We start from the raw sequence: 26,744 nt of genomic DNA on the forward strand, positions 1-26,744 counted from the left end.
CCATTTTCAAAACTAAAGTTCTAACTACTCAGTACAAGGTAACTTATTGGGAATAACTCTTCAGAGTTAAGATCAGATTTTATTTTACAGCCAAATAAAAACATGAGAGAAGGAGATTTCTTGGTAATATAAAACAAGTTGAAGATGCAGACGGTAAATGTAGTGTGATATTCAATGCATGATCTTTTAGCTTGTCCATATTTACATACCAGAAGAAGGAAACAAACCATTCAATTTAAGTCTCAAGAGTGCTACACCAAAGATCAAAGTGGCATCAGGTGGATGAATGCCAAGGTGTGTTGTTGTTCCATAAGATCCATCCCACCATCATCATCCCAGCGGAGTCCTGGGCCCAGTATCCCACCAGTATCCTTCCTGAAGAAGGGCTTATGCCCGAAACGTCGATTCTCCTGTTCCTTGGATGCTGCCTGACCTGCTGCGCTTTTCCAGCAACACATTTTCAGCTCTGATCTCCAGCATCTGCAGTCTTCACTTTCTCCTCCAGGATCCCACCAACCTTGCTGAAACAAAATGACTGCAGATTTCAAAATACAGTCTGTGACTAATACCATACATAAGATGTAGGAACAGAAATGGATCATTTGGCCCATCAAGACTGCTCCACATTCAATGAGATCGTGACTATCTGATAATCCTCAACTCCACTTTCCCATCTTTTGCTTATGACCATTGATTCCCTTACTGATAGAAAAATCCATCTACCTCCGTCTTGAATATTCTTAAAGACTCAATCTCACCAGCTCTCTGCAGTAACAAATTCCACAGATTCACAACCCTCTGAGACAAGAAATTCTCCTCATCTCTGTTCTAACTGGGTGACCTTTACTCTGAGATTATGGCCTCTGGTCCTAGGCCTCTTCAACAAGGGGAAACAACCTCTTCCCATTGACTCTGTCAAGCCCTTTAAGAATCTTATAGGTTTCAATAAAGTAATCTCTCATTCTTGTGAACAGTAACATGAGCAGGGCCAACCTATTAAACATCCCCTCATAACAAAAACCCTCCATTCTCAGGACTACTCCCATTCCCTCGACTACTTTCAATATCATCTCCCCATCCCACACCCCTCTCCCATTTATCTCTCCACCCCCAAGGCTCCCAGTTTCATTCCTGATGAAGGGCCTTTCCCCGAAACGTTGATTTTCCTGCTCCTCGGAAAAAAACTACCTGACCTGTTGTGCTTTTCCAGCACCATTCTAATCTTGGCTCTAATCTCCAGCATCTGCAGTACCCACCTCCGCCTACTTCTAATACCAGTACATCTTTCCTTAAATAATGGAGAAGTTGTAATGGTGAGCAAAGAAATGGTGGAGGAACTGACCATTTCCTTTGGTCACTTTGCATCAGTCTTCATGGGGGAAGACACCAGTAACATATCAGACTTCAAGAGAATCAAGGGGCAGAATGAGGGGCAGGACAATGTGCTGGGGACACTGAAAGGTCTGAAGGTGGATAAATCACTCAGACTGGATGGATTATACCCTGGGCTCTGATGGAGGTAGCTGAGGAAATTGTAGAAACATTTGCGGTGATTTTTCAGGAGTCATGAAGGGCCCCAAAAGCTTTAAAAATGGCTACCATAACACCCCTGTTCAAGAAGGAAGGGAGCAGAAGATGGGAAATTATAGCCAGTTAGCTTGACCTTGGTTGATGGTGAGATTTTAGAGTCCATTATTAAGATTGAGATTGTAGAGTACTTGGAATCGCATTATAAAATAGGGCTGAGTCAGCATGGTTTTGTCAAGGGGAGGCCATGCCTGACAAATCTATTAGAATTCTTTGATGAGGTAACAAACAAGTTAGACAAACAGTGGGCATGATTTATTTGGATTTCCAGAATGCCTTTGACAAGGTATCGTAGAGGAGTCTGCTAAATAAGATAAGAGCCCATGGTATTAGAGGCAAGGTACTGGCATGGATAGAGCATTGGCTGACTGGCAGAAGGCAGAGAGTGGGGATAAAAGGGTCTTTTTCAGGCTGAGAGCCAATGACTGGTGCAGTTCTGCAGGGTTCACTGCTGGGACCACAAGTATTGCATTATACATCAATGATCTGGACAAAAGAACTGAGGCAGTGTTGCTAAGTTTGCAGATGATACAAAGGCAGGTGGAAGAACAGGTCATGTTGACGAAGCAGGGAGGCTGCAGAAGGACATGGACAGGCTAGGAGAATGAGTAAAGAAGTGACAGATAGAATGAAGTGTAAAAATGTGATGTTATGCACTTTGATAGGAAGAATAGAGGTATAGACTATTTCTAAACAGGGAGAAGCTTCAGAAATCTGAAGCACAAAGGGATTTAAAAGTGCTAGTTCAGGATTCTCTTCAGACTAACATACAAGATCATTTGGCAGTTAGAAAGGCAAATGCAATGTTAGCATTCATTTCAAGGGGGCTACAATACAAGAGCGGGGATGTACTGCTAAGGCTGTATAAGGCTCTGGTCAGACCACATTTGGAATATTATGAGCAGTGTTGGGCACCATATCTAACAGAGGATGTGCTGGTCTTGGAGGAGGTCCAGAAGAGGTTTACAAGAATGATCCTGGGGATGAAGGGCTTGTAATAAAGAAGAGTGATTCAGGACTCTGGGTGATCTGATTCAAACCTACAGAATATTGAGAGGCCTGGGTAGAGTGGACATGGAGACAATGTTTCCACTAGTAGGAGACCCTAGAACAGCATCAGATTGAAGGGATAACCCTTTTGAACTGAGAGGAGGAGTTATTTCTTCAGCCAGAGGGTGGTAATTCTGTGGAACTCATTGCTGCAGAAAGCTGTGGAGGCCAAGTTATTGAGTGTCTTTAAGACAGAGATAGATAGATTCTTGATTAGTAAGAGGATCATTAGTTATGAGGAGAAGGCAGGGGAATTAGGTTGAGAAACATATCAGCTGTGATCAAATGGTGAAGCAGACTTGATGTTAACTGAATGTTAAATTCTAAATGTCATTGTCACTGTTTCTAGTGGATTGTTTTTTCTGAGATCATTTAGTAAAACTGTCTCAATAATGTGAAATACAGTGTGTTATCTCTTTCATGTGCAAACATATTAAAATGTTTATTTTTACCTTGACAGTCATGTTACTTTACCTTAGGCTCTAGCTTAGAAAACCTCTCTTCCCCCTATACCCCAATCCCCCTCTTACCAGCTGAAACTTCAGCTAGCCTCAGTGGACCTTTACCTTGCTCAATTAGGCAGAGTGATGGCTCTTAATGTGTGCTCTGATATTGATAAAATCTCACTTGTGCTGAGGAACTGGTTGGACTAGCTCCTCAAAGCACAGGTTCCCTCACTCTTGCCCTTATTAAGACCATAACATGTAAGATGTTATGCCACTTAGTCCATCGAGTATGAACTCTCATTCAATGAGATCATGGCTGATCTGATAATCTGCAACTCCATGTTCCTGTGTTTTCCCCATTACCCTTGATTCCTTGAAATCTTTCTATCTCATCCTTGAATATACTCATTGACCTGGTTTTGAATCTCACAGAAATCACTACCCTCTGAGAAAAGAAGTTTCTCCTCATCTCTGTTTCAAATAGATGACCATATGCTCCTCCAATCATAGATTCTGTCTCTTGAGGAGCAGCAAGAGAGGGAGGGAATCTGTGATTGGAGGTGTTGGAGTCAGACAGATTCTCTTATTGGAGAGGCTGCTCTCCACATCTTCTGTTTCCATTACGCACAGGAATGAACTCAATCCTTGTTTGGTCACCCACGATTGTTTTTTTTCCCTACGTGTTTTGTAGGCTTTTAGTCTGGGCTTGTGGAAGAGTTTGGAAACTTCAACTTGAAATATTAACTTTGTTTCTCTCTACTCAGATGCTTCTAAACTGTTGAACTTCTCCAGCACTTCCTGTTTTTATTTGGGATTCTATCCTATTCTGACAGATGGTGGCACTAATTGAGGTCACACATAGAATCAATAATCCCCTGTTGCTTGGGAATTCCTGCCACTTCATAAAATTACATTGGTTACTTATGCTGCTGCTGTGCCCAAGGGGTGTTTATTAACTGACTTGAGCTACCAAACAATGCAACTATGAATGACTTAATGCGTCTATGCACAATTGATTGGCTAATGTTAATGAAGTTTCCTGTTGCAGCCTGAAATTATCCGGCAGCATAAATATTCAGCATGGTTGTGATGTTTGCAGTCACTGACAGTGTCATTCTTGTGGTGAAAGTGAGCATTACGTTAAGTCGCTGTATGTGGCTTGGGTTAAAGTTGGTTCTATTTTGAAGTGTGACCATGGTAAGCATTGCTTCTATGCCCAGTCTGAAGGTGTGAATGTTTGTGCTTTGTTTCCTGATAAATGTGAGTATCATGATGCGTCTCTTAATGCTATGTAATTTTCTTTGCTTCTCTTTGTCCTTCAAACAACAAAGTTGTGAGGGTATTTCCAAGTGGAAACCAATTGAGCTCTCTTCAGTTAGTAGCAGTGAAAATTAGTCTTTGAGCAAAAGACAGAGACTCAAATAGTCAAGGAATGTCAGTGATAAATAACAATAAAAATTTTGTGCATCTCTACTATACACTTTTTAATTATCAAGTAGCAAGCCTATTTATTTGAGCATTAATAAACATAAATTTTGAATGTGCAAAAGAGCATTAATAATGATGACTGCCAATTTTAAGTGATAGCCCATTTTAAGGGGAGGCAATGACCTAAGTGTTATTATCACTAGATAGTTAATCTAGAGACTCAGATAACATTCTAGCAACTGGAGTTTGAACCTCACCACAGTGGGATTATTAAATTTGAATTAAATAAAAATTCGAAATTTAGAGTCTCATGGTGACCATGAATCCATTGTCGACTGTTGGAAAAAATCCATCCCCATGGGGAAGGAAACTGCCATTCTTTCCTGGTCTGGCGTCCATGTGACTCCAGACCCAAAGCAATGTGGTTGACTCTTAACTGCAAGATGGACAATAAATGCTGGCCTAGCCAGCAACACCCTCATCCTGAGAATGAATTTAAAAAAGGTATCATTCAGGTATGAGGAAGGAAAATTAGATAAAGCAACCACGGTCCAAAGTCTCAGAGAATGGATCTCTGCACTATTTTCTAACCCTGTTGGTCAGAGAACTCTCTTAAAAATTGGATTTAGATTTAGATTTTATTTTCACATGTACTCGAGTACAGGAGTACAAGAGTATAGCGAAAAGTGTACAAAATTCTCATTCTCTGGCACCATCTTAGTATACAAAGGCCAGAATTAAAGACAGAAGCAGAAATAAAAGAAACGGCCAAAAGAAAATAAAACATCCAGATCGCTCCCCTGCCTCTGCCATGAGTCCTCACTGTCAGAAAAACAAAGCCACCAAGTCCATCCCTCAGTCTGTGAACACTCAAGTGCCCCAAATCAGTCAACTGTCTCTGTGAGAACATGGAAGAAAAATGTTCACATTTTGGTCATTCGAAATCAATATCACAAGAATATAACTCTTCTATTATTGCAACACTGCACTGATGGGAATATTTTTGAAATTACATTTTGGACAGCACACAGAAATATAATTGGCTTGGAGCAAATGGCCCACTTAGGAGTTAGATTAAAGTTCAACCATACTTGAGAACATTAACAGTAGAATTTATGCCTTTGTCCTCATGTAAAACCCACTTTCTCCCTGTGGCCCAAATGGTTGTTTCTAATAATAATTTTCTTGCTTTCAAACCCTGCTATGATATTTCTCATATTTCCCAACTATTTTCTGATAGACGTCTGCAGTCTGTGTACCTACAGACATGAGCTTACTCCTTATTTGAATTTTCAATTTTTGAAAAATCATCTTCAATAGATTGTGTCAAGATGGCCAAAACAACCATTTGTTCCTCAAACCATAGATTCTATCTCTTGAGGAGCAATAGAAGTGGTTGAGAGGGAACTTGTGATTGGAGGAGCTGGAATGAGATAAGATCTCTGATTGGAGGAGCAGCAAAATCCTCACAGATTCTGTCTCTATCATGCACCGAGGAGAGTTCATTTCCTGACTGGTCACCCCATCACTGAATTTTTTTTCCTGTCAAAACCTGATTTTTCAATTTTCAAATGTTCAACATTCCAGGAGAGGACAAAGAATTCAAATACTTTATACCAAATACTTTAATGATTGGGCAGAATGGTGGCAGAATAGGAAATGAAAAGGAAGCAAATCCTGGATCTCACTACCTCTTGGGATGTCCTGTCTCAAACTCTCAAAAGATATGTGGGTTCAGAATTAGCCTGTTTAATTACATGAAGGTCCATGCCAGATATTCATGACTCTGAGTAGATATCCTCCTTGAATTGAGAGACTGCTAACAACAACAAGAGCTCACTCTCTGTCAAAAAGGACGTCTTGCATTTACAAAGCACTTTTCATGACCACCAGATGTCTTAAAGCACTTTATAGCCAATGATGCTCCATTTTTTAAAACCGTGATCATAGAGGAAGCACAACAACCAATTGCACTCAGCAAACTCCCATGAACAGCATTGTGCTAATAGTTTCTTGTACTGTTGATTGAGTGATAAATATTGACCTGGACTTCAGCAATAATCGCACTGCTCTATTTAAAAATGGGATTATTTACATTAACTCAAGCAGACTCATTCTATTTGACCAGGCTCAATTCTAATGTCAAGCTTTTAACCTCATTGCCAATCTTTTCCTGGGTATTAATTGTGGTGGAAGCGAGTTAAAATTGAGGCCATGTTTCAATAATGATTATTTCACTGTACCCATTTCCTTTTTGATATTTTAAATATTGTTGAGATATGTTATACCACACATCTGGAGCAATTAAGGACTTGAACTCCCTGGCCCAGAGGTAATGGACATTCTAATTACATAATTAGAGCCCAGCCTCTGCAGTCCTCACTTTCTCCACAATTCGAGCCCCGATGACCCATTTTCACACTTGCCACTTTTGTTGCAGTTCTCTGGTTGGCCATTAGTGTCACTACTGAACACAATGCAACCATTTCGAATGAGACGGATAAAATGAAGCAAATCCTGCAGGAGGTGATAAAGACTAACCAGAAATAGGTCTGATCCATGAAGAGTACAGTTAAGTAAGGGTAAAGGCAAACTGATAAAATGGTTGGAAAATCAGCATCAGGAATATTCCATAGTGTACTGCTGGACTATACGTAAAAACTGAATCGCTGGAATGTTACTTTTAAAAGAAATGCATTTATTGCATCATTAAAATTATTGTCTTCTGATTCAAACTGATATAAAAAAACTGTTTGAAACAATTCACTAGCTTATAGAGTGAAACTCCACAGACTCAAGATCAATGGGAAACCTAATGGTGACTAAGGAGTTAGTTCAACAAGTCTCATGGTAAGGCAATGCAGGTTGCTCAGTTACGTATGTGAGATCGAAAATTGTGGTGGAATTGTTTCACTTTCAAAATTACTGAATTAAATTATTGAATTAAATAGTTTACGCAACGTTAATACTTCATTCTAATATACTTAATCCACTACGTGGAATATACAGCACAGAAACAGGCCATTTGGCCCAACTAATATATATTGTTATTTATGCTACATACGTCTCTACCCATTACTCTTCACCTAACTCTTATCCACATAATGTTTGACTCCTTTCTCCCCTGAATTTATTTCGTACACTAACACTCACATTGTAATTACACCAACACTATTTGCCTCAACTGCTCTTTTAATGTTGTCACATTCTACCTACTGTCTGCATAAAGAAAATTCTCCTGAATTCCCTTCTGGATTAATAAGTGGTTATGTTATATTTTGACTCCTAGTTTTGTCTTCCCTATAAATAGAAATATGTTTTCCTTTCTATTGAACCTTCTCATTATCCTAAAGACACCCATCAGGTCATCCATCAGCCTTCTTTTCTTGAGGGAAAAGATCTTCAACCTACTCAACTTTTCTTGAAAGATGTAGCCTCTCAGTTCTGCTATCATCCTTATAAATCTTTTTTGCACCTTCTTCACTACATTTCTACCTTTTCTATAATATGAAGATCTTAGCTGTTATTAATATTCCAATGTTGTTTGATTATGTTTAACGTTAATTGTCTGTTTCTCACTTTTGGTCCTCTGGAAATGAACCTCATTTTTTAAAAACTATAAGAACTACGAATGTTGTAAATCAGAGACAAAAATAGAAATTGCTGGAAAAGCTCAGCAGGTATAGCAGCATCCATGCAGAGAAATCAAAGTTAACCTTTCGGGTTGAGGGACCCTTTTCTCAGTTCCCAAAATGTTAACTGATTACTCTTCACAGAGGCTGCCAGACATTCTGAGCTTCTCCAGCAATTTCTATTTTTTGTCTCAACCTAATTTCTTGTTTGTTTTTAGTGGTCATATTAACTTGTGTCACCATTTTCAGTCATTCGTGGATCTCTATTGCCAAATCCCTTTACTTCTTTGTCCATTTGTTCTCAGAAATGTATAACATTTCTATTTTCCCCTCCAAACAGCAACACCTCAGACTTATCTATATTGACAAGATATGTCAAGGTGTTTCTCAATATAAATGATACCCCACCAATTTGGTGTCATTGCCAAATTTGAACTTATATTTATGATTTTGCAGTCCAGTTTTTTAAATCCAAATGTTGAACAACAGAGATCCAGTGCCAATAGAAAATGGGATTCACATTGTTAAGTGGTTGTTTTTGACTGACATAGACTTAATGGGCTGAAGAGCCTTTGTCAGTGCTGTAGGACAAATGAATCGATGACAATACTGCAGAACTCCACTCCCCAGACACAACCAGTCCAAAAAACTACTCAAAACTTGGAATGGTGTTATATTGAACCTGAAACATTCACTCTATTTTTCTCTCTCCAGAGTTGCTGCCAAAGACTTGATGAGTTTTTCCAACACTTTCTATTTTCCTTCAGATCTCCTGTATCTGCAGCATTTTGCTTTTGTATTTCTCTTAACCCTTGCCTGTTTTCTGTATTTTCTAGGCAGCTTGCTATCTGCCTCCTGATTCTTCATGCTTTGACCTTAGTCATTGAGTCATTGCGATCTTTTTACCAACTGGATCTAATATGCTGAGCAGTTGTCAATGGAGTTAGTGCATTTGATCAACTATTCTAAATGGGAATGAGAAATCTTGATGGCCTGAATGGAGTAATCCACTGAGGACAAAACATTCCAGGAGAAAGAAATTAAATGGTACTTAATGAATATTAGTCTCAGAGTAGGAATGATACTTGAATGACATTTCTGAAATATTTTTGATTTTTCAAGTTCAGAAAGCAATGTATCAGAGAATTGTGGTGAATATTTTGATGATAACATTGTGTTCTGTGACACAACAGCTATAACAGCTGCCCATTTGATAGGATGTGGCCAATATGGCGGCACAGTGGCACGGTGGTTAGCACTGCTGCCTCGCAGCGCTGGAGACCCGGGTTCAATTCCCGCCTCAGGCGACTGACTGTGTGGAGTTTGCACATTCTCCCTGTGTCTGCATGGGTTTCCTCCGGGTGCTCCGGTTTCCTCCCACAGTCCAAAGATGTGCAGGTTAGGTGAATTGGCCATGCTAAATTGCCCGTAGTGTTAGGTAAAGGGTAAATGTAGGGGTATGGGTATGGGTATGGGTGGGTTGCGCTTCGGCGGGTCGGTGTGGACTTGTTGGGCCGAAGGGCCTGTTTTCACACTGTAATGTAAACTGTAATCTAATAATGTGATGTTGGATGGCCAAAATGTTCCAACACTATAGACGCAGCAGTGCTGCCTTCTTTCAATGTACAGGTGATTTCTGAGGGTGGCACAGTGGCTCAATGGTTGGCACTGCTGCCTCACAGTGTCAGGGGTCTGGGTTTGATTCCACCCTAAGGTGACTGTGTGTATGTACTTTGCACATCCTCCCTGTGACTGCGTGGGTTTCCTCCGGGTGGTCTGGTTTCCTCTCACAGTCCAAAGATGTGCAGTTAGGTGTATTGGCCATGCCAAATTGCCCATAGTGTCCAGGGGTGGGTTAGCCATGGAAGTGCAAGATTATGTGGGTAGGATGCTTATTGGAGGGTTGATGTAGACTTGAACCAAATTGCCTGCTCCCACACTGTAGGAATTCTATGAACAAAGTCAAAAAAGCTTTTTTATCTTCTAGCAGTTAGTGCTAAAAATTCCAACAAGACTCTGGACCTGACCTTTGGTAGATTAGGGACATGTTCTCCTGATCCATGACAGTCTCATTGTTAGAGGACAAATGCTTAGGGACAAGTTCAAATATCCACCAGGGTCATGGTGTGGCACATATCTGGTTTCCTCAAACAGCTATTTCATTACTTAGTTTTATCAAGAGCATTTTACAATAGAGCGAAGTTATGGGATATAAGATTAGTAGTATCTGTTGTTTTCCCTAGAACTGTGCCACACCAAGGACTCTTAAAATGGAGCAGCAAGAAGAAAGGCAGAGAAAAGCTAATGAAGTTGATCATGAGACAGAAGAATTATCTGCTGAACAATCTACTCAAATACTGCAGTCATCAGATAAATTGCAACTACTTAAAGCTTTATTAATGCAGTACTTGCTTATCAGTCAATGCACAAACCCTCCCACAAGTGCCCAATTTCAGTGTGAATTAAAATATTTTTCAATTAGTCCCACATACACATCTGCAATAATTGAGTGGTGCGTTGGCTCAGTGGTTAGCACTACTACCTTACAGCACCAGGGACCTGGGTTCAATTCCACCCTCAGTCTGTGGAGTTTGCATGTTCTTTCGGTGTCTGTTTGGGTGCATTGGTTTTGACCCCAGATTAAAGATGTGCAGATTAGGTGGATTAATAGTGCTTAAATTGTGCAGGTTAGGTGAATTAGCCATTGGAAATGCAGGTTTCTAGGGACAGGATAGAGTAGTGAGTTTGGGTGGAATGCTGTTTGGAGGGTTGGTGTGGACATGATTGGCTGAATTGCCTGTTCTAGGTATTCTATGAATATGACGGGTTTCTTCCGAAGAACCTGAATTAACCTCATGATAAGCACTGTCAGGACACGTTGTAATAGAACAATTGTTATTATCCTTTATTATATTCATCACATTTGTTATGATGCTTTCCCTTAGTGAAAATGTACAATGTGTATTTTCTATTTCTTGATGTTCTGGTGTCTCCCTTTAATTTCTTTTTAGTGAGAAGATGAAGTGACATGGATGGTTACTGGGTGTCAATACCTGCCTCTAGGAGCATGCATGGTTTCGTCTCTGCTTCAGATGGGTCCGAAGATGGCACTGCAAGTGAAGGTACAATAGTTAGAGATTAAATGGCTGACTGGGTCTGAATCATCAGCCATTCTGTAGTCGTTATTTAGGTGAAATGGCAGGCATTTTGGGATGCGACAGTTTTGAGAGACATTACAATCATTTGTGCCAATTCTTGCCAATACCCTGCTGCTGGGCATTCTGTCAGCATGGTCAGAGAGCCTGTAAGGTAGTAGAAGTGTGTGGCAGTGTGACTCTGTTTCTCCAAATCGATAATCCTGGGGGCAAAGCAGTTTGGTATTGACCAGATTTAGTGGTCAAATCCTAGCATATCAATTAAATTCATTATGTGGGCTTGTGTGTTGGGGAATGGTGGGCTTGAAGGAGGATTCTGAAAGTTCCATCATAAATTCTTTATTATTTCATATTAATTGTAAGCAAAAGGTAGATACTAACTGGGGATTCACTTGTGCTCCCACAAATAGGAATGACTCAGTCTGTAGTTGTTGGATTATAGAGTGCGTGTCTTTAATCTGTATCTCATAAAATCATATCTCTGCAAATAAATTTAGTTTGGAGAGATTGGTTCCAGTTCTACCCTTCACCACTTGGCTTTCTGAAGTATAATATTCATGCCTAAAATTTGAATGGCGCTAAATGATGTTTATGTCTACAGCACAGTAAAGGGTAATTCAGTCCAACTGTGGTTAAGGTGAACATCTATCTACTCTCTCCCTATCTAATTCTTTCAGCATACTTTCTATTCCTTTGTTCCTCGTATTTATCTAACTTTCCATTAAATACAGTCATGTTATTCACTTCAACAACCTCTTGTTATAACATGTTCCAGTCTATCCAACTTCCTTCTCTTTGAACTTATTATGTCTGAAGGAACAAGGAACTTTGTGAAGGAGGCACAGGATCTCTCCAATTCAAGCATTTAAATGCAAGGTTCAGAACCTGGCCATGTACCAAGATGATCTCTGAAAAGGTTAGCCCTGCCATTAAGACAGGACTGCTCTTCACAAGAGACAGTAAATTAAAATGTACACTCAAAAGAACGCAAAGTGATTAATTTGTACTCCCACATCAACAGAAATAAATTTCCTGGCTTTTGCCCAGCAACACCATGCACATTCCTATTGTGCTCGTGTGGTACTCAACATGCTTCCTCAAGGAGATGGTCCTTTCTTTGCTTTTGATGGGTCTGAAGATGGTACAAATGAAGGCACTTGGTTAGAAATGAAATGGCTGATTGGTTCTGCATTGTGAGTCACTCTCCCATGTAGGTATTCAAAAGTAGCATGGGAAAGCAAACTACAGGGTCTCTGGAAATGAAGTTTACACATTTCCGCTTCAACTATAGAGCAATGCTACATATGATGGTGGAAGTAGCTCAGCAGAAATATTGGTGGGCTGACCAGTAGAGTTGCAATAATTGGTGATTTCAGTTACCCTCAGGGTAGACTAAGGAAAAGGTAGTGTGGAGCATGGAAGGGAAGAAATGGTTGCAATGTGTGTTGGAGAATGCTCTGGGACAGTCCATTTTCAGTCCTATCAGGGAGGGTGTTGTGCTGGATCTGTTCCTAGGAAATGAGACAGGACAAGAAGGGGAGCATTTAAGAAATAGTGATCAGAATGCAATATGGTTCAGTATTAGTTTGGAAAAAGATAAAATCAGTCAAGGATTAAGATCCCAGGCTAGGAAAGAGCACATTTGAGGAGTCTAAAAGTTATATTTGAGCGAGTTAATGAGAAACACATTTTGGTGGATGAAACAGTGGACAAAAAAAATGAGAGAATGTCAAAAGAGAGATGAATAGAGTGTAAGCCATGTGCATACCCATGACAAATAACGGGGTATCCAAAACTAAAATATCCTGGATATCTGAAGATATTTGTGAGATAATAAGGAAGACAAAGGAGACATATAATGCATACTGGAATAATAGTAACAACAGAAATCAGGAAGAGAATCTCAAATGCAGGAGAAAGGCTAAGGCTGGAATAGGGAAGGCTAAGGAGAAGTATGAAGAAAGAATGACAGGCTGCACTAAAGCAAATAATGAAATTTTCTTTGAACATATTAATAAAGATAAGTGAAGGATAGAATGGGGCTCATAAGGAAAAAGCAGGCTGCTCACTGAAGCAAAGGATACGGCAGAGGTCCAAAATTAATATTTTGCTTCTGTCTTTACAAAAGTAAAAAATGGTGACAATGGCCGAGTTGAAAATGTGTGTGTTGAGCAACTGAGCAGTATAGTGCTAGATAAAGAAGAGATGCTAAAAAAGGCTGGCACTCCAGGGAGACAAATTACCAGGTCTAGGTGGGCTGCATTCTAGATTGCTGAAAGATGTAATGAAGTAAATTGTGGCATCATTGACAAAAATTTTCCAGTCCTCTCTGAACACTGGATTAGTTCCAAGGGATGAAAGGATTGCAAATGTATTACCATTGTTTAAGAAAAGGGCAAAGGATAACGTAGGAAACTACTGACCTGTCAGCTTGACATCAATTGTGGGATAACTGATGGAGGCCATATACAGGATAAGATGAAGATCCATTTAGGGAAACATAGGTTAATATCAGGCAGTCAATATGGCTTTGTCGAGGATAGGTCATGTCTGACAAATTGAATTCTTTGACAAGTTGACATAGGCCGCGGATGAGGGTAATGCTGTAGATGTTGTATATTTGGACTTTGAGAAAAGATTTGATATGGCATCACATGGCAGCTATGTTTAGCAAATTAGAAATGTTTGGGATTGATATATTTTGGCAACATGATTTTACATTGGCTAAAAGGTGGGAAACAGAGTGTAGATATATATGGGCATTTCTCACACTGGAGATGAGTTAAAAGTAGTATTTCCCAGGGATCGGTGTTGGGACCCTTGCATTTTCTGACGAGTATTTTGCATCATTATTTACTGTAGAAAAGGACATGGAAAATATAGAATGTAAGGAAATAGATGGTGACATCTTGAAAAATGTCCATATTACAGAGGAAGAAGGGCTGGATGTCTTGAAACACATAAAAGCAGATAAATCCCCATGACCTAATCAGGTGTACCCTAGAACTCTGTGGGAAGCTAGGGAAGTGACTGCTGGGGCCCTTACTGAGATATTTGTATCATCAATAGTTACAGGTGAGGTACTGGAAGATTGGAGGTTGGCTAATGTGGTGCCACTGTTTAAGAATGGTGGTAAGGACAAGCCAGGGAACTATACACAGTGAGCCTGACGTCGGTTGTGGGCAAGTTGTTGGAGGGAATCCTGAGGGACAGGATGTGCATGTATTTGTAAAGGCAAGGACTGATTAGGTATAGTCAATATGGCTTTGTGCGTGGGAAATCATGTATCACAAACTTGATTGCGTTTTTTTGAAGAGGTAACAAAGGGGATTGATGAGGGCAGAGTGGTGGACGTGATCTAAAAGGATTTCAGTAAGGCATTTGACAAGGTTTCCCATGGGAGACTGGTAAGCAAGGTTAGATCTCATGGAATCCAGGGAGAACTAGCCATTTGGATACAAAACTGGCTCAAAGTAGAAGACAGAGGGTGGTGGTGGAGGGTTGTTTTTCAGACTGTGGTCAGTGGAGTGCCACAAGCATCGGTGCTGGGCCCTCTACTTTTCGTCATTTACATAAATGATTTGGATGTGAGCATAAGACAGATAGTTAGTAAGTTTGCAGATGACACCAAAATTTGAGGTGTAGTGGACAGCAAAGAAGGTTATCTCAGATTACAACGGGATCTCGATCAGATGGGCCAATGGGCTGAGAAGTGGCAGATGGAGTTTAATTCAGATAAATGCGAGATGCTGCACTTAGGGAAAGCAAATCTTAGCAGGACTTATACACTTAATGGTAAGGTCCTAGGGAGTGTTCCTGAACAAAGAGACTTTGGAATGCAGGTTCATAGCTCCTTCAAAGTGGAGTCGCAGGTAGATAGGATAGTGAAGAAGGCATTTGGTATGCTTTCCTTTATTGGTCAGAGTATTGAGTACAGGAGTTGGGAGGTCATGTTGCGGCTGTACAGGACATTGATTAGACTACTGTTGCAATACCTGTTCCCTGGATGCTGCCTGACCTGCTGTGCTGTTCCAGCAATAAAGTTTCAACTTTGATCTCCAGCATCTGCAGACCTCACTTTCTCCTGCATGCAATTCTGGTCTCCTTCCTATCGGAAAGATGTTGTGAAACTTGAAAGCGTTCAGAAAAGATTTACAAGGATGTTGCCAGGGCTGGAGGATTTGAGCTATAAGGAGAGGCTGAACAGGCTGGGGCTGTTTTCCCTGGAGGGTCGGAGGCTGAGGGGTTCCCTTAAAGAGGTTTATAAAATCATGAGTGGTATGGATAAAATAAATAGACAAAGTATTTACCCTGGGGTGGGGGAGTCCAGAACAAGAGGGCATAGGTTTAGGGTGAGAGGGGGAAGATATGAAAGAGACCTAAGGGGCAACCTTTTCACTCAGAGAGTGGTACGTGTATGGAATGAGCTGCCAGAGGAAGTGGTGAAGATGAGTACAATTGCAACATTTAAAAGGCATCTGGATGGGTTTATGAATAGGAAGGGTTTGGAGGGATATGGGTCAGATGCTGGCAGGTGGGACTAGATTGGGTTGGGATATCTGGTCGGCATGGACAAGTTGGACTATAGGGTCTGTTCCCGTGCTGTACATCTCCATGACTCCATTTGGAGATGGATGATGATGGCAAAATCTTTAAACTTGCAGATGATTCTAAATTACAGAGAATAGTGAATTGTGGGAATGATGCTGAGTGACTTCAGAAGGAGATTGATAGGTTGGCTAATAGGGCAGAGACCTGTGTTATGAAGATGTGAGTGTGCTGTACCCTTAGAAGAGTTAAAAGCTAGTAGAACTACCTGACACAGCACCAAGTTTTCTGAATAAGGTAACAATGTAACACTTGGTTGAAAGCTAGATTAGCTGGTTGCCTGGAAACGACAAAACAGATTCGAATTAGGCCAATAAGTTTAAATTATACCCCCAAAAATATCAAATTCCAATCAAGTTTGAATTTGGTATATTGACAATCTTAAAAGCCAATGACGTAATCCAATGCTGTGGGGATATATGACCGGGAAAAATTGAACCGTTGAGAGGAGAACTGCCAAGCCAACAGCCTCTGCAGACTGCCTGGAGAAGAGCTCTCTTAAAGGTACCTATATTGATCAGTGATGTGTGAAGCATAATCCCTAAGAAGAAGAAAAGAAGACACAGGAAGATCCAAATACAAGACTCAGCAGCTGGCTTGTTTTGAAAACTTAAGTTTTTGGTAAATCTTAATCGGGAGGGGGTTTTTATCGAACTAGTATTGTCGAAGGGAAGGTAAAAGATCGATTAGAGGAAGGAGTTGTAAACAGTTGTTAGCTAATTATTCTCTGTTATACTTTAAGAAATAAAGTTGTAAATTTGTACTTTAAATTGTTCTTGGTCTCTCGAATTTTCACAGATTACTCCACAGGATAAGTCTTTTCTGTGTTGCTAGTTTAAATTAAGCAGGAGGGTTTACCCTGTTTTGTAACATTTGGCAGTTGAATTTCAATGTAGAGAAATGTGAGGTAAAGCATTTTGGTAGAAGAAGCACAGAGAGACAATATAGGCTCAATGGTATAACTTCAAGGAGAGTACAGGAGCAGGAGGACATCGGGTTTCATGTGTATGATGGTCTGAAGGTGGCCAGGCAAGTAGAAACACTTGTTAGGAAGGCTTACAGAAGTTTGGGGTTTATAAGTAGAGGCATGAATTATAGAAGCAAGAAGGTGATGCTATATCTCTACAAATTATTGGCCAGACCACATTTGGAGTATTGTGTTCAGTTCTGGGCACCTTATTTAAGAAAAGATGTTAAAACCCAGAAGAAAGTTCAAAGGAGGTTGACTAGAATGATACTAGGTAAAAACAATGACTGCAGATGCTGGAAACCAGATTCTGGATTAGTGGTGCTGGAAGAGCACAGCAGTTCAGGCATCATCTGTGCTCTTCCAGCACCACTAATCCAGAATCTGGTTTCCAGCATCTGCAGTCATTGTTTTTACCTAGTTGATTTTAACCCTACTGCGAATCCTCTTGCAAGGATGCCTGCCTTGAAGAAGTTTTCCTCCTCTCTCTACAAGAATCTCAGGGAGTCCCTCTCCCACTGCAACTCCCAGGTCATTTCCTCTGACCTGAAGCTCTTCCTCTATGCTACTCTCTCCCCACCCCCACCCTCCTCTAGCTTATCTCTTCACGCTTCAGGCTCATTGCCTTTATTCCTGATGAAGGGCTTTTGCCCGAAAAGTTGATTTCAAAGCTCCTTGGATGCTGCCTGAACTGCTGTGCTCTTCCAGCACTACTAATCTAGAATGATACCAGGAATGGGGGATTTTAGATGCAAGGAAAAATGAGAGAAACTGGGCTTATTCTATTGAAGCAGAGATTAGGAGGTGACCTTATTGAGCTGTTCAAAATTATGAACATTTTTGACAGGGTAAAGAAGGATATTTTGTTTACACTAGTTCATAGTTGAGGGTCACAATTTCAAGACTGTCGGCAAGACAGCTAGGAGAGAGATGAGGAGAAATATCTTTACTCAGAGAGACATGAGAATTTGGAATACACTGCCTGGGAGAGTGGTGGAGGGGGATTCCATAGAAGGTTTCAAAAGAGAGCTGGATACATATATTTGAAAGTGATGAAGTTAGAGAGCTGAAGAGATAGGGCTGAATAATGGGACTGACTGGGTAGCTCTTTTGGGAGCCAGTACAAACATGATGGTATGGATGTCCTCCTTCTGTACTGTAAAGTTCTGTGATTACATAAAGCAAGAAGCCAAGAAAAGGGGCCATGATGGGCATAGACCAGACAGAGATTTTAAACTGGGAGATACGGTCCACTTAAGGAACTTTGGTGATGGCTCTTCGTGGATTCCTGGAATTATCTTGAAAAATGGGACCGGTATCATATATGGTTATACCCAGGGAAAAGACATATTGACTACCTCCGTCAGCAGGAAACCTCTACAGAAGTGATTGTTTTGACAGACACGCCACCAGTGGCATTCTGCAAACAGGAAATGCTGCTCTCTAAAAGCTCAAGAGCTAGCCCTGCGGACCATGAAGACTCCAATTCAGAGATGGAGACTGAGATGGCAGAAGCTCACTTGGAGGTGCCACTGAGGATGAACCCCTGGCAGCAACTCTTTGACAGACTTCACAGAAGGGATGTTTGCTTCCTCATTAAAGACTCCTCCCCCAACAAGACCTGGAAAACAACAAGAATGGGGCCATGGACAAAACGATGTAAGAGGTTCCTTTGTCACAGGAGAGAAGTGGGTACCTTTGGTCTTGAAGAGAAAGGGATATGATAATCCCTACAATGCCCATGGAGAATCACTAATTAATCTCCCTGTGGAGCTTGTTGAGTATGTGAGTTCCCTTTTTAACAGACAATGGCCTGCCCGGCTGGGACTCATCACCTGAACCCTTGATAAAGTAGATCCAGAGGGGCCCCTCTTGAGGTGCAGTGTTAGTGTCCCTACACTGGACCAAAAGACCTAGGTTCAAACCAACCCCTTCCAGAGGTGTGTAATGGTATTGCTGGATCTGATTTTTTTTAAAGCAATGCAGACCCAGGGAATGGTCTGTAGAACTGTCTGTCACAGCATGGGACTAGCCTACATATGCTATGAGTAGTGGCTCTATTTTGATGTTTAAAAATGAACAATATTCCTTTCCTGTTGGGTTTCCCGAGTTATTACACACAGAACACTTAATGGTAAGGTCCTGGGGAGTGTTGCTGAACAAAGAGACTTTAGAGTGCAGGTTAACAGTTCCTTGAAAGTCAAGTCACAAGTAGATAGGATAGTGAAGAAGGTGTTTGGTATGCTTTCCTTTATTGGTCAGAGCATTTAGAGTTGGGAGGTCATGCTGCAGCTGTACAGAACATTGGTTAAGTCACTTTTGGAATATTGTGTGTAATTCTGGTTTCCTTCCTATCAGAAGGATGTTGTGAAACTTGAAAGGGTTCAGAAAAGATTTACAAGGATGTTGCCAGGGTTGGAGGATTTGATCTATAGGGAGAGGTTGACGAAGTTAGGGCTGTTTTCCCTGGAGCATTGGAGGCTGAGAGGTGAGCTTAAAGAGGGGCATGGATAGGATAAATAAACAAGGTCTTTTCCCTGGGGTGGGGGAGTCCAGAACAAGAGGTCATAGGTTTAGGGTGAGAGGGGAAAGATATTAAAGGGAACGATGGGGCAACGTTTTCACGTAGAGGGTGGTGCGTGTATGGAATTAGTTGCCAGAGGAAGCGGTGGAGGCTGGTACAATTACAATATTTTAAAGGCATCTGGATGGATATATGAATAGGAAGGGTTTGGGGGATATAGGCCAAGTGCTGGGAAATGGAACAAGATTAGGTTACGGTATCTGATTGGGAGAAAGTGAGGACTGCAGATGCTGGAGATCAGAGTCAAGAATGTGGTGCTAGAAAAGCACAGCAGGTCAGGCAGCATCCGAGGAGCAGGAGAATCAACGTTTCAGGCATGAGCCCTTTCCTGATGAAGGGCTTATGCTCCTGCTGCTTGGATGCTGCCTGGCTTGCTGTGCTTTTCCAGCACCACACTCTCGACGAGGGTATCTGGTCGGTATGGAGGAGTTGGGATGAAGGGTCTGTTTCTGTGTTCTATGTCTCAATGACTCTATAATTACAAAAATGTTGCAATGCAGGAGAAGAGCATTTGGCTCAGTGTGCCTGCAGATGCTCTTCAAATGAGCATCATAACTTGGACACGGGTTAGGTCATTTAGGACTGAGATGAGGAGATGTTTCTTCACCCAGACAATGGTGAATCCATGAAATTTTCTGCCACAGAAAATAGTTGAGGCCAAAACATTCAATGTTCTCAAGATGGAGGTAGGTAGAGTTCTTGAGGCTGAATGGATCCAAGGATATGGGAAAAAAGTAGGAATGGGGTACTGGGTTGATCAGGCATAATCATATTGGATAGTGGACTAGGCACAAAGGGCCAAAGGGCCTATTCCTGCTCCTATTTTCTATATTTCTATGTTTTAGCAACATGGAGTTTCCATATTATTGCTACTTCCCTATCTGCTCTCTCCATCCTCGAGAAAAAGCCTTTGTGACTCTTTGTTGCTTGACCACAAATAGAGTCGACCTCTTCGACTTTCCTTGGTCCAGTCGCACTTACTCTAAGAACCCAGGACAATATACCTTGCAACTGAAATTTTCCAACGAAAATGTTCAGGGCCTAACAATAATTGGGCTGATTGAAAGAAACTTGAATGGGATTCAGCAGGTTTCCACAGATAGAAACATAGATGATAGGACCAGAAGTAGGCCATTCAACCCCTCAAACTGCTCCACCACTTGATATAATCATGAATGATCCTGAGCTCAATACCCTCATTTTGCCATCACCCCGCAACCCTTGATCCTTTTACCCCTAAGCTATATCTTTGAGGAGAAAGTGAGGTCTGCAGATGCTGGAGATCAGAGCTGGAAATGTGTTGCTGGAAAAGCGCAGCAGGTCAGGCAGCATCCAGGGAACAGGAGAATTGACGTTTCGGGCATAAGCCCTTCCTGAAGAAGGGCTTATGCCCGAAACATCGATTCTCCTGTTCCCTGGATGATGCCTGACCCCCTAAGCTATATCTACTTACTTCTTGAAAACACATAATGTTTTAGCCTCAACAACTTTCTGAGGTAGTGAATTCCATAGGCTCACCACTTTTTGGGTGGAAAAATTTCTTCTCATCTCAGTACTAAAAGCTTTATCTCTCCTCCTTAAACTATGACCCCTGGTCCTGGGCTCCCCAAACATCAGGAACATCCTCCTTCATGTAATCTGTTGAGTACCTGTTAGAATTTTATAGGTTTCTGAGAGTCCACCCCTCCCCCATTGTCCTAAACGCTAGTGAATACAATACCAACTCAAACTCTCCTTGTACATCAGTCCTGCCATCTCAGGAATCAAACTGATAAACTTGTGCTGAACTCCCTCTATTGCCTTTCTCAGGAAAAGAGACTAATATTGCACACCATATTCAAGGTGTGGTCTCATCAATGCCCTGCCTAATTACAGCAAGAAATCCTTGTTCCTGAACTTGAATCCCCTTGCTATGAAGGCGAACATACAGTTTGCCTTCTTTACTGCCTGCTACACCTACAAATTTACTTTCAATGACTGTTGCACAAGGACACCCTGCTCTCATTGAACATTTCCCTTTTGAAATTTACAGCCACTCAAATAACAATGTCTTTCTATTTTTGCTACCAAAATTGATAATCTCATTTATCCTCATAACACAGCATCTGACATGCACTTGCCCACTTACTCAGCCTGTTCAAATTACACTGCATCATCTTTGCATCCTCCACACAGCTCACCTTTCTACCCAGCTTTGAGTCATCTGCACATTTTGAGATTTACATTTAGTTCCTTCATCTAAATCAGTAACATATTGTTATGAAGATGTGGGTGTACTGTACCTTTAAGAGAGTTAAACACTAGCAGAACTACCTGACACAGCATCTAGTGTTCTGAACAAGATATATGGAACATTTGGTCTAACAGCTCAATTAGCTGGTTGCCTGGAGATGACAAAACAAATTTGAATTAGACCAATCAGTTTAAATTACACCCCAAAAAATAACAAAATCCAATCAAGTCTGAATTTAGTATATTGACAATCTTAAAAGCCAATGATACAATCCGATCCTTTGGGGGAGTATAAGACTGGAAAAAATTGAACAGTTGGGAGGAGAACTGCCAAGCCATCAGCATGTACAGAATGCCTGAAAAATAGCTCTCTTAAAAGTACCTTTATCGATCAGTAACCTGTGAAACAGAAATCCATAAGAAGAAGAAAAGAAGACTGAGGAAGATATAAAGAGAAGATTCGACATCTGGCTGGTTTTGAAAATCTGAACTTTGATAAATCTTAATCAGGGGTTTTATTGGACTAGAATTGTAGAAGGGGAAGGTAAAAGATAGGTTAGAGAAAGGAGTTGTAAATAGTTGTTAGTTAATTATCCTCTGTTATATTTCAAGAAATAAAGTTGTTAATTTTACATAAATTGTTCTTGGCGTCTTGAATTTTCACCGATTGCTGCACGGGATAAATCTTATCAGTGTTGCTGGTTTAAATTAAGCATGAGCGTTTACCCCATGTTGTAACAATATATTGTGAATAGCAGGGAACTCGGAGCTATCTCTGCAATAGCGTGCCTGGGAGAAAGTGAGGACTGCAGATGCTGAAGATCAGAGTCAAAATGTGTGGTGCTGGAAAAGCACTGCCTGTCAGGTAATATCCGAGGAGCAGGAGAATCAATGTTTCAAGCTTATGCTTGAAATGTCGACTCTCCTGCTCCTCCTAACTGACCGGCTGTGCTTTTCCAGCATCACACTTTTGACACCAGTCAGTGCCTGCCATTCAGAAAAAGACCCACTTATTCCTCCTCTTTATGTCTTGTCTGCTGACCAATTTTCTATGCATCTCAGTATATTACCCCCAATATTTGAAGTCTTGCATCTATAAATTAGCAAGGGGGAAACAGGGCAGACAAAAACCACATCCACCCCAAACAGACCCTCTTGGACAAAATTAAGGATATGTGGAAGTCAAAGCATTGGTCCTCTCGCACTCTAAATATCTGTTTCCTTATAAAATTGACAGATTAAGTACAGAATTGGCACATTAGTGGGTAACTACTCACCTTTCCGGGCCTAAAAGTAGTCATTTAGTTCTACATTTTCTTTCCAATTGTGTTTCCAGAAGAATTTCAAAACATCTGATTCAATGCTGATCTCAGAGACTTGAGGTCAGAAACAATGATCAACAGTCCCCATTACCTTTCCTACATTTCTTCCAGCCAAGTAGTGGGAGATGTTCTGGTGATGCCTGACTGTGGAAGCTGCAGTGGGCATTACAAACTCCAAATGGACAAATTCTCCCAAAGAGGCTTTGTAAACACTCAGGGCTCATTCACACTAACTAAGCTGACTTTAGAAAATAGGGCAAGGTCTGCATTAGAGAAGGTGAACATTCATAAGTCTGAACACAATATATTTATAGCCTTTCCAGAAATGGAAACATTTTCTCTTTGACTGCCCTTTGATGCCTTTCACTGCATTTTAAGCCCCTTTATCATTTTCCTCCTCAGATTGTTGTTTTTATTTCACAGTTATCATATATCAGTAAAATAAAAGCAAGAGCTCTCAATTTAATACTTCTTGAAATGAGCTTAATTTGTATTGTTTTGAACGTGTTACCTACATTGTCTCTTCAAAGATTTTGGTGTCTATACCCTTCTGATGTTCTGAACCCCTACCATTTTCTGTTTTGTAACTAATTTCTCATCTATTCTACTACCTGTGCCCTGACCTAGACTGTTCTGATTTCAGTCATGGATATGCCATATTAAGGGCCTTTTGAAAATCCAAATATATGAATATTATAGTTGTGGCAGGTGTACAACTACCTTAAATCTTGGATTGTCATTTATTACATAGTAATCATTTATGCATTTCCTAAGAATATTTTTGTTCACTCATGGTTCATGGGCATCACCCATTTTTAGTTGCCATTAAGAAGGTGGTGATGAGCTGCCTTCTTGAAATGCTGCAGTCCAAATGCAGTCGGTAGACTCACAATGTCCTTAGGGAGGGAATTCCGGAATTTTGATACAGCGATAGTGAAGGAACAGTAATGAAAGTCACGACAGTGGGTGGCTTGGAAGGGAAGCGCTTGGTGTGCTAGGAATGGGAGCTGTAATAGTTCTTTTTATCTTAGAAGAAAAATACATTATCTAGATGTCCAGCATTCCATGTATGATGGGCGGCACGGTGGCACAGTGGTTAGCACTTGCAGCGCCAGAGACGTGGGTTCAATTCCCGACTCAGGCGACTGACTGTGTGGAGTTTGCACGTTCTCCCCGTGTCTGCGTGGGTTTCCTCCGGGGGCTCCGGTTTCCTCCCACAGTCCAAAGATGTGCAAGTCAGGTGAATTGGCCATGCTAAATTGCCTGTAGTGTTAGGTAAAGGGGTAAATGTAGGGGTATGGGTGGGTTGCGGGTCGGTGTGGACTTGTTGGGCCGAAGGGCCTGTTTCCACACTGTAAGTAATCTAATCTAATCATTCACCTTGCACTGACAATTGATGTACTCTTTGAAGTGGCACATAAAGATCAAGATGGAGTTATTTTACTTTTTGTCTTTGTGTAAGCCATATTTCTTAAATGTGCCTCTCCACCTCTTTCAGTTACCCCATTCCATATGCTGCCTAACCTGCTGCGCTGTTCCAGCAACACATTTTCAGCTCTGATCTCCAGCATCTGCAGTCGTCACTTTCTCCTTGAGAATTATTTCGAGACGACCAAATTTAATTTGCTATGAAGCACTTTACCGTATGCAAAGAGCCCGTAGAAAAAGCTGGTGAAACTCAGTTGGTCTGGCAGCATCTGTAGAGACAAACATTTCGTTTGACTCCTTCGGTGTTTTCAAAGACTATTAAATAAGTCTTTGAACTCAGAATGTTAACTCTTGTTCATCAGTCTACAGACGCTGCAAGAGACCTGCAGAGTTTGTCTTGCACTTTTTCTTCACATTTTCAGATTGTTAGCATCCGCAGTATTTTGGTTTTATTTTTCAGGTACCAGAAAAGGAAGGTGTGTGTCGGTTATTATACCAGATCAATAATGCACACAGTTATCCAGTGCCTCTTGTTCCCAAATACTTGGAGCCAAAGCCCTGGACCGCGTCCCTCTCCATACCGCCCCCTGGCGCTAGCAACCTTAGCTGCCCAATGACCGGAGAATGAGAAGCGCGTTTCTATTGGGCGCGGGCTGGGGGAAGTTTTGTAAGACAGGCTGTGATTGGGTGTGGGCTGGGTTGTGATGCCGGAGCCTCGTTCCCATGCCCCGGTGGCTGCCTGGGCTCCGGACGCCGAGGGAGAGACATGGCAGCGGCTGGATCTGAGGGCGACTGTCTGGGGCCGGTCTGAAATCCGCCACCACCGCCGCAGCAGCACTAGCACGAAGAAGTAACCTGGGAGGACTCGAAAGGCCGGCGGGGAAGGCCGAGACCACGGCGTCCGATCGCATCGAAGGAGAGTGCGGGCGGATTAGCCGCTGGGTAGCGGCCCGACGGAGGCGGATTGTTATTGGGGGAGAGAGCGAGAGGGAGAGATCGGTGCCGGCGGGCGCTTCAAACCAACATATTTCAACTCCTAAATATTTCTCCACGTCCCGGCAGGAGGGAGGAGGAGGGAGGGGCGGCCGGAAATTTTTTTTGATTATAATCCCACCGGCAACAACCCCCTCCTCCCCCCAATCCCCCTCCTCCCCCCAATCCCCCTCCTCCTCCTCCTCCTCTCCCCCCCACCGATCCTCCAAACCGCCTTCCGCAGGATGAACTCGGTCAGGGCAGCCAACAGGCGACCGAGGCGACTATCGAGGCCGCGCCCCGTGCAGGAGAGAAACAACGTCGCGGGTAAGGAGGCGAGAGCCTGAGGGGGGAGGGGGGAGAGACGCTGAGAGACGGTGTGTGTGTGTGTTTACCTCCCCCTCCCCCTCCCCCTCCAGCAGCGGAGGATGGGGGAAGGGCGCGAGAGAAAATACCCCTCCACCCCCGCCCCCAGTAAAGGCTCCCCGTCCTCTCCCTCCTTCCCACCGCCAGTGCGACTGGAGAGACCGAGGCTTCCTCACCTCCTCGGACAGGCCAGGCCGCGCTTTGTTTGTGTCTTGGCATAATCCAGTGGTTTGGGAGCATGTTTGGTCTTTACACCACCACCTCCCTGCCCCTCTCTCTCTCTCTCTGGGGTGTATGTTGGATATAAAATGGAGCCGTCCGCTCGACACCTTTTTTTAATGTTTATTTTTGCCAGAGATTGGGAGAGAGGGTCGAAGGAATATTTTGTTAATGGCTCACCGTTTTAAACATGTTTTAACTCAATGTTTGAAAAAAAAATGATTGCACAATTCTTCCCTCTTTCCTCCCCACACCACCACCCCCCCCCACCACCACCACCACCAAAACCTCCAACACCCGACGTCAATTTGAAGAGTGCTGGACTGGATGCTTCTCTTTTTTTATTGCCCCACTCCATTTGCCACCTTTCTCTTTAAATGATCTCTCGGTGCCTGATGTTTGCTGCGTAGTTGGGCTGAACGCGTGTTGTTGATAAGCGACCAACTGCAAGCCTGTCACTGTAACAAATGTCAAATACATATAGACTTGAAGTGGGTTTATTTAATTTCATTGGATGTTTTAAAAACCCAGTTGTATTGAAGTTTTCATTTGCAAAGTTGCTCGAGTTTGTGCTTTTTTTTCATGACAAGGCCCATTTGAGCAAACCAAAAACAGTCTTGTGTTTCACCACTGACCTCGAGGGGTATTGTATCCGCCAGTTACTTTTTACTCGATACATATCACTTGTGTATAAGCATACTTAATTGCATTCGGTGAATTTAAATCTTTCTGAAAACATCTTTCAAAG

At 41.9% G+C, this 26,744-nt stretch overlaps 1 protein-coding gene and 1 long non-coding RNA gene across 3 annotated transcripts in view; one reads left to right on the forward strand and one right to left on the reverse strand.

Annotated features, from left to right (window-relative positions):
• Positions 1-26,108, reverse strand: LOC148148931 (uncharacterized). Its single transcript, XR_015758381.1, has 3 exons — positions 25,954-26,108; positions 11,197-11,253; positions 1-521 (listed from the first exon to the last, which is right to left on the reverse strand). It is a non-coding gene; the product is annotated as an uncharacterized LOC148148931 (long non-coding RNA).
• fbxo11b (F-box protein 11b) overlaps positions 25,198-26,744 on the forward strand; it is a 154,505-nt gene continuing 152,958 nt past the window's right edge. Inside the window, exon 1 of one of the 2 annotated variants that reach the window (XM_043695619.2) lies at positions 25,198-25,738. In XM_043695619.2, coding sequence (XP_043551554.1) covers positions 25,657-25,738 — 82 coding nt within the window. In that variant the 5' untranslated portion in view covers positions 25,198-25,656. The remainder of the gene's footprint in view (positions 25,739-26,744) is intronic. The other variant, XM_043695620.2, reaches the window with a different exon arrangement.

The sequence above is a fragment of the Chiloscyllium plagiosum genome, unplaced genomic scaffold (genome assembly GCF_037043375.1).
Source record: "Chiloscyllium plagiosum isolate Xiang-an unplaced genomic scaffold, Cpla_swu_hap1 HiC_scaffold_10, whole genome shotgun sequence".
NCBI classification, from domain to species: Eukaryota; Metazoa; Chordata; class Chondrichthyes; order Orectolobiformes; family Hemiscylliidae; genus Chiloscyllium; species Chiloscyllium plagiosum.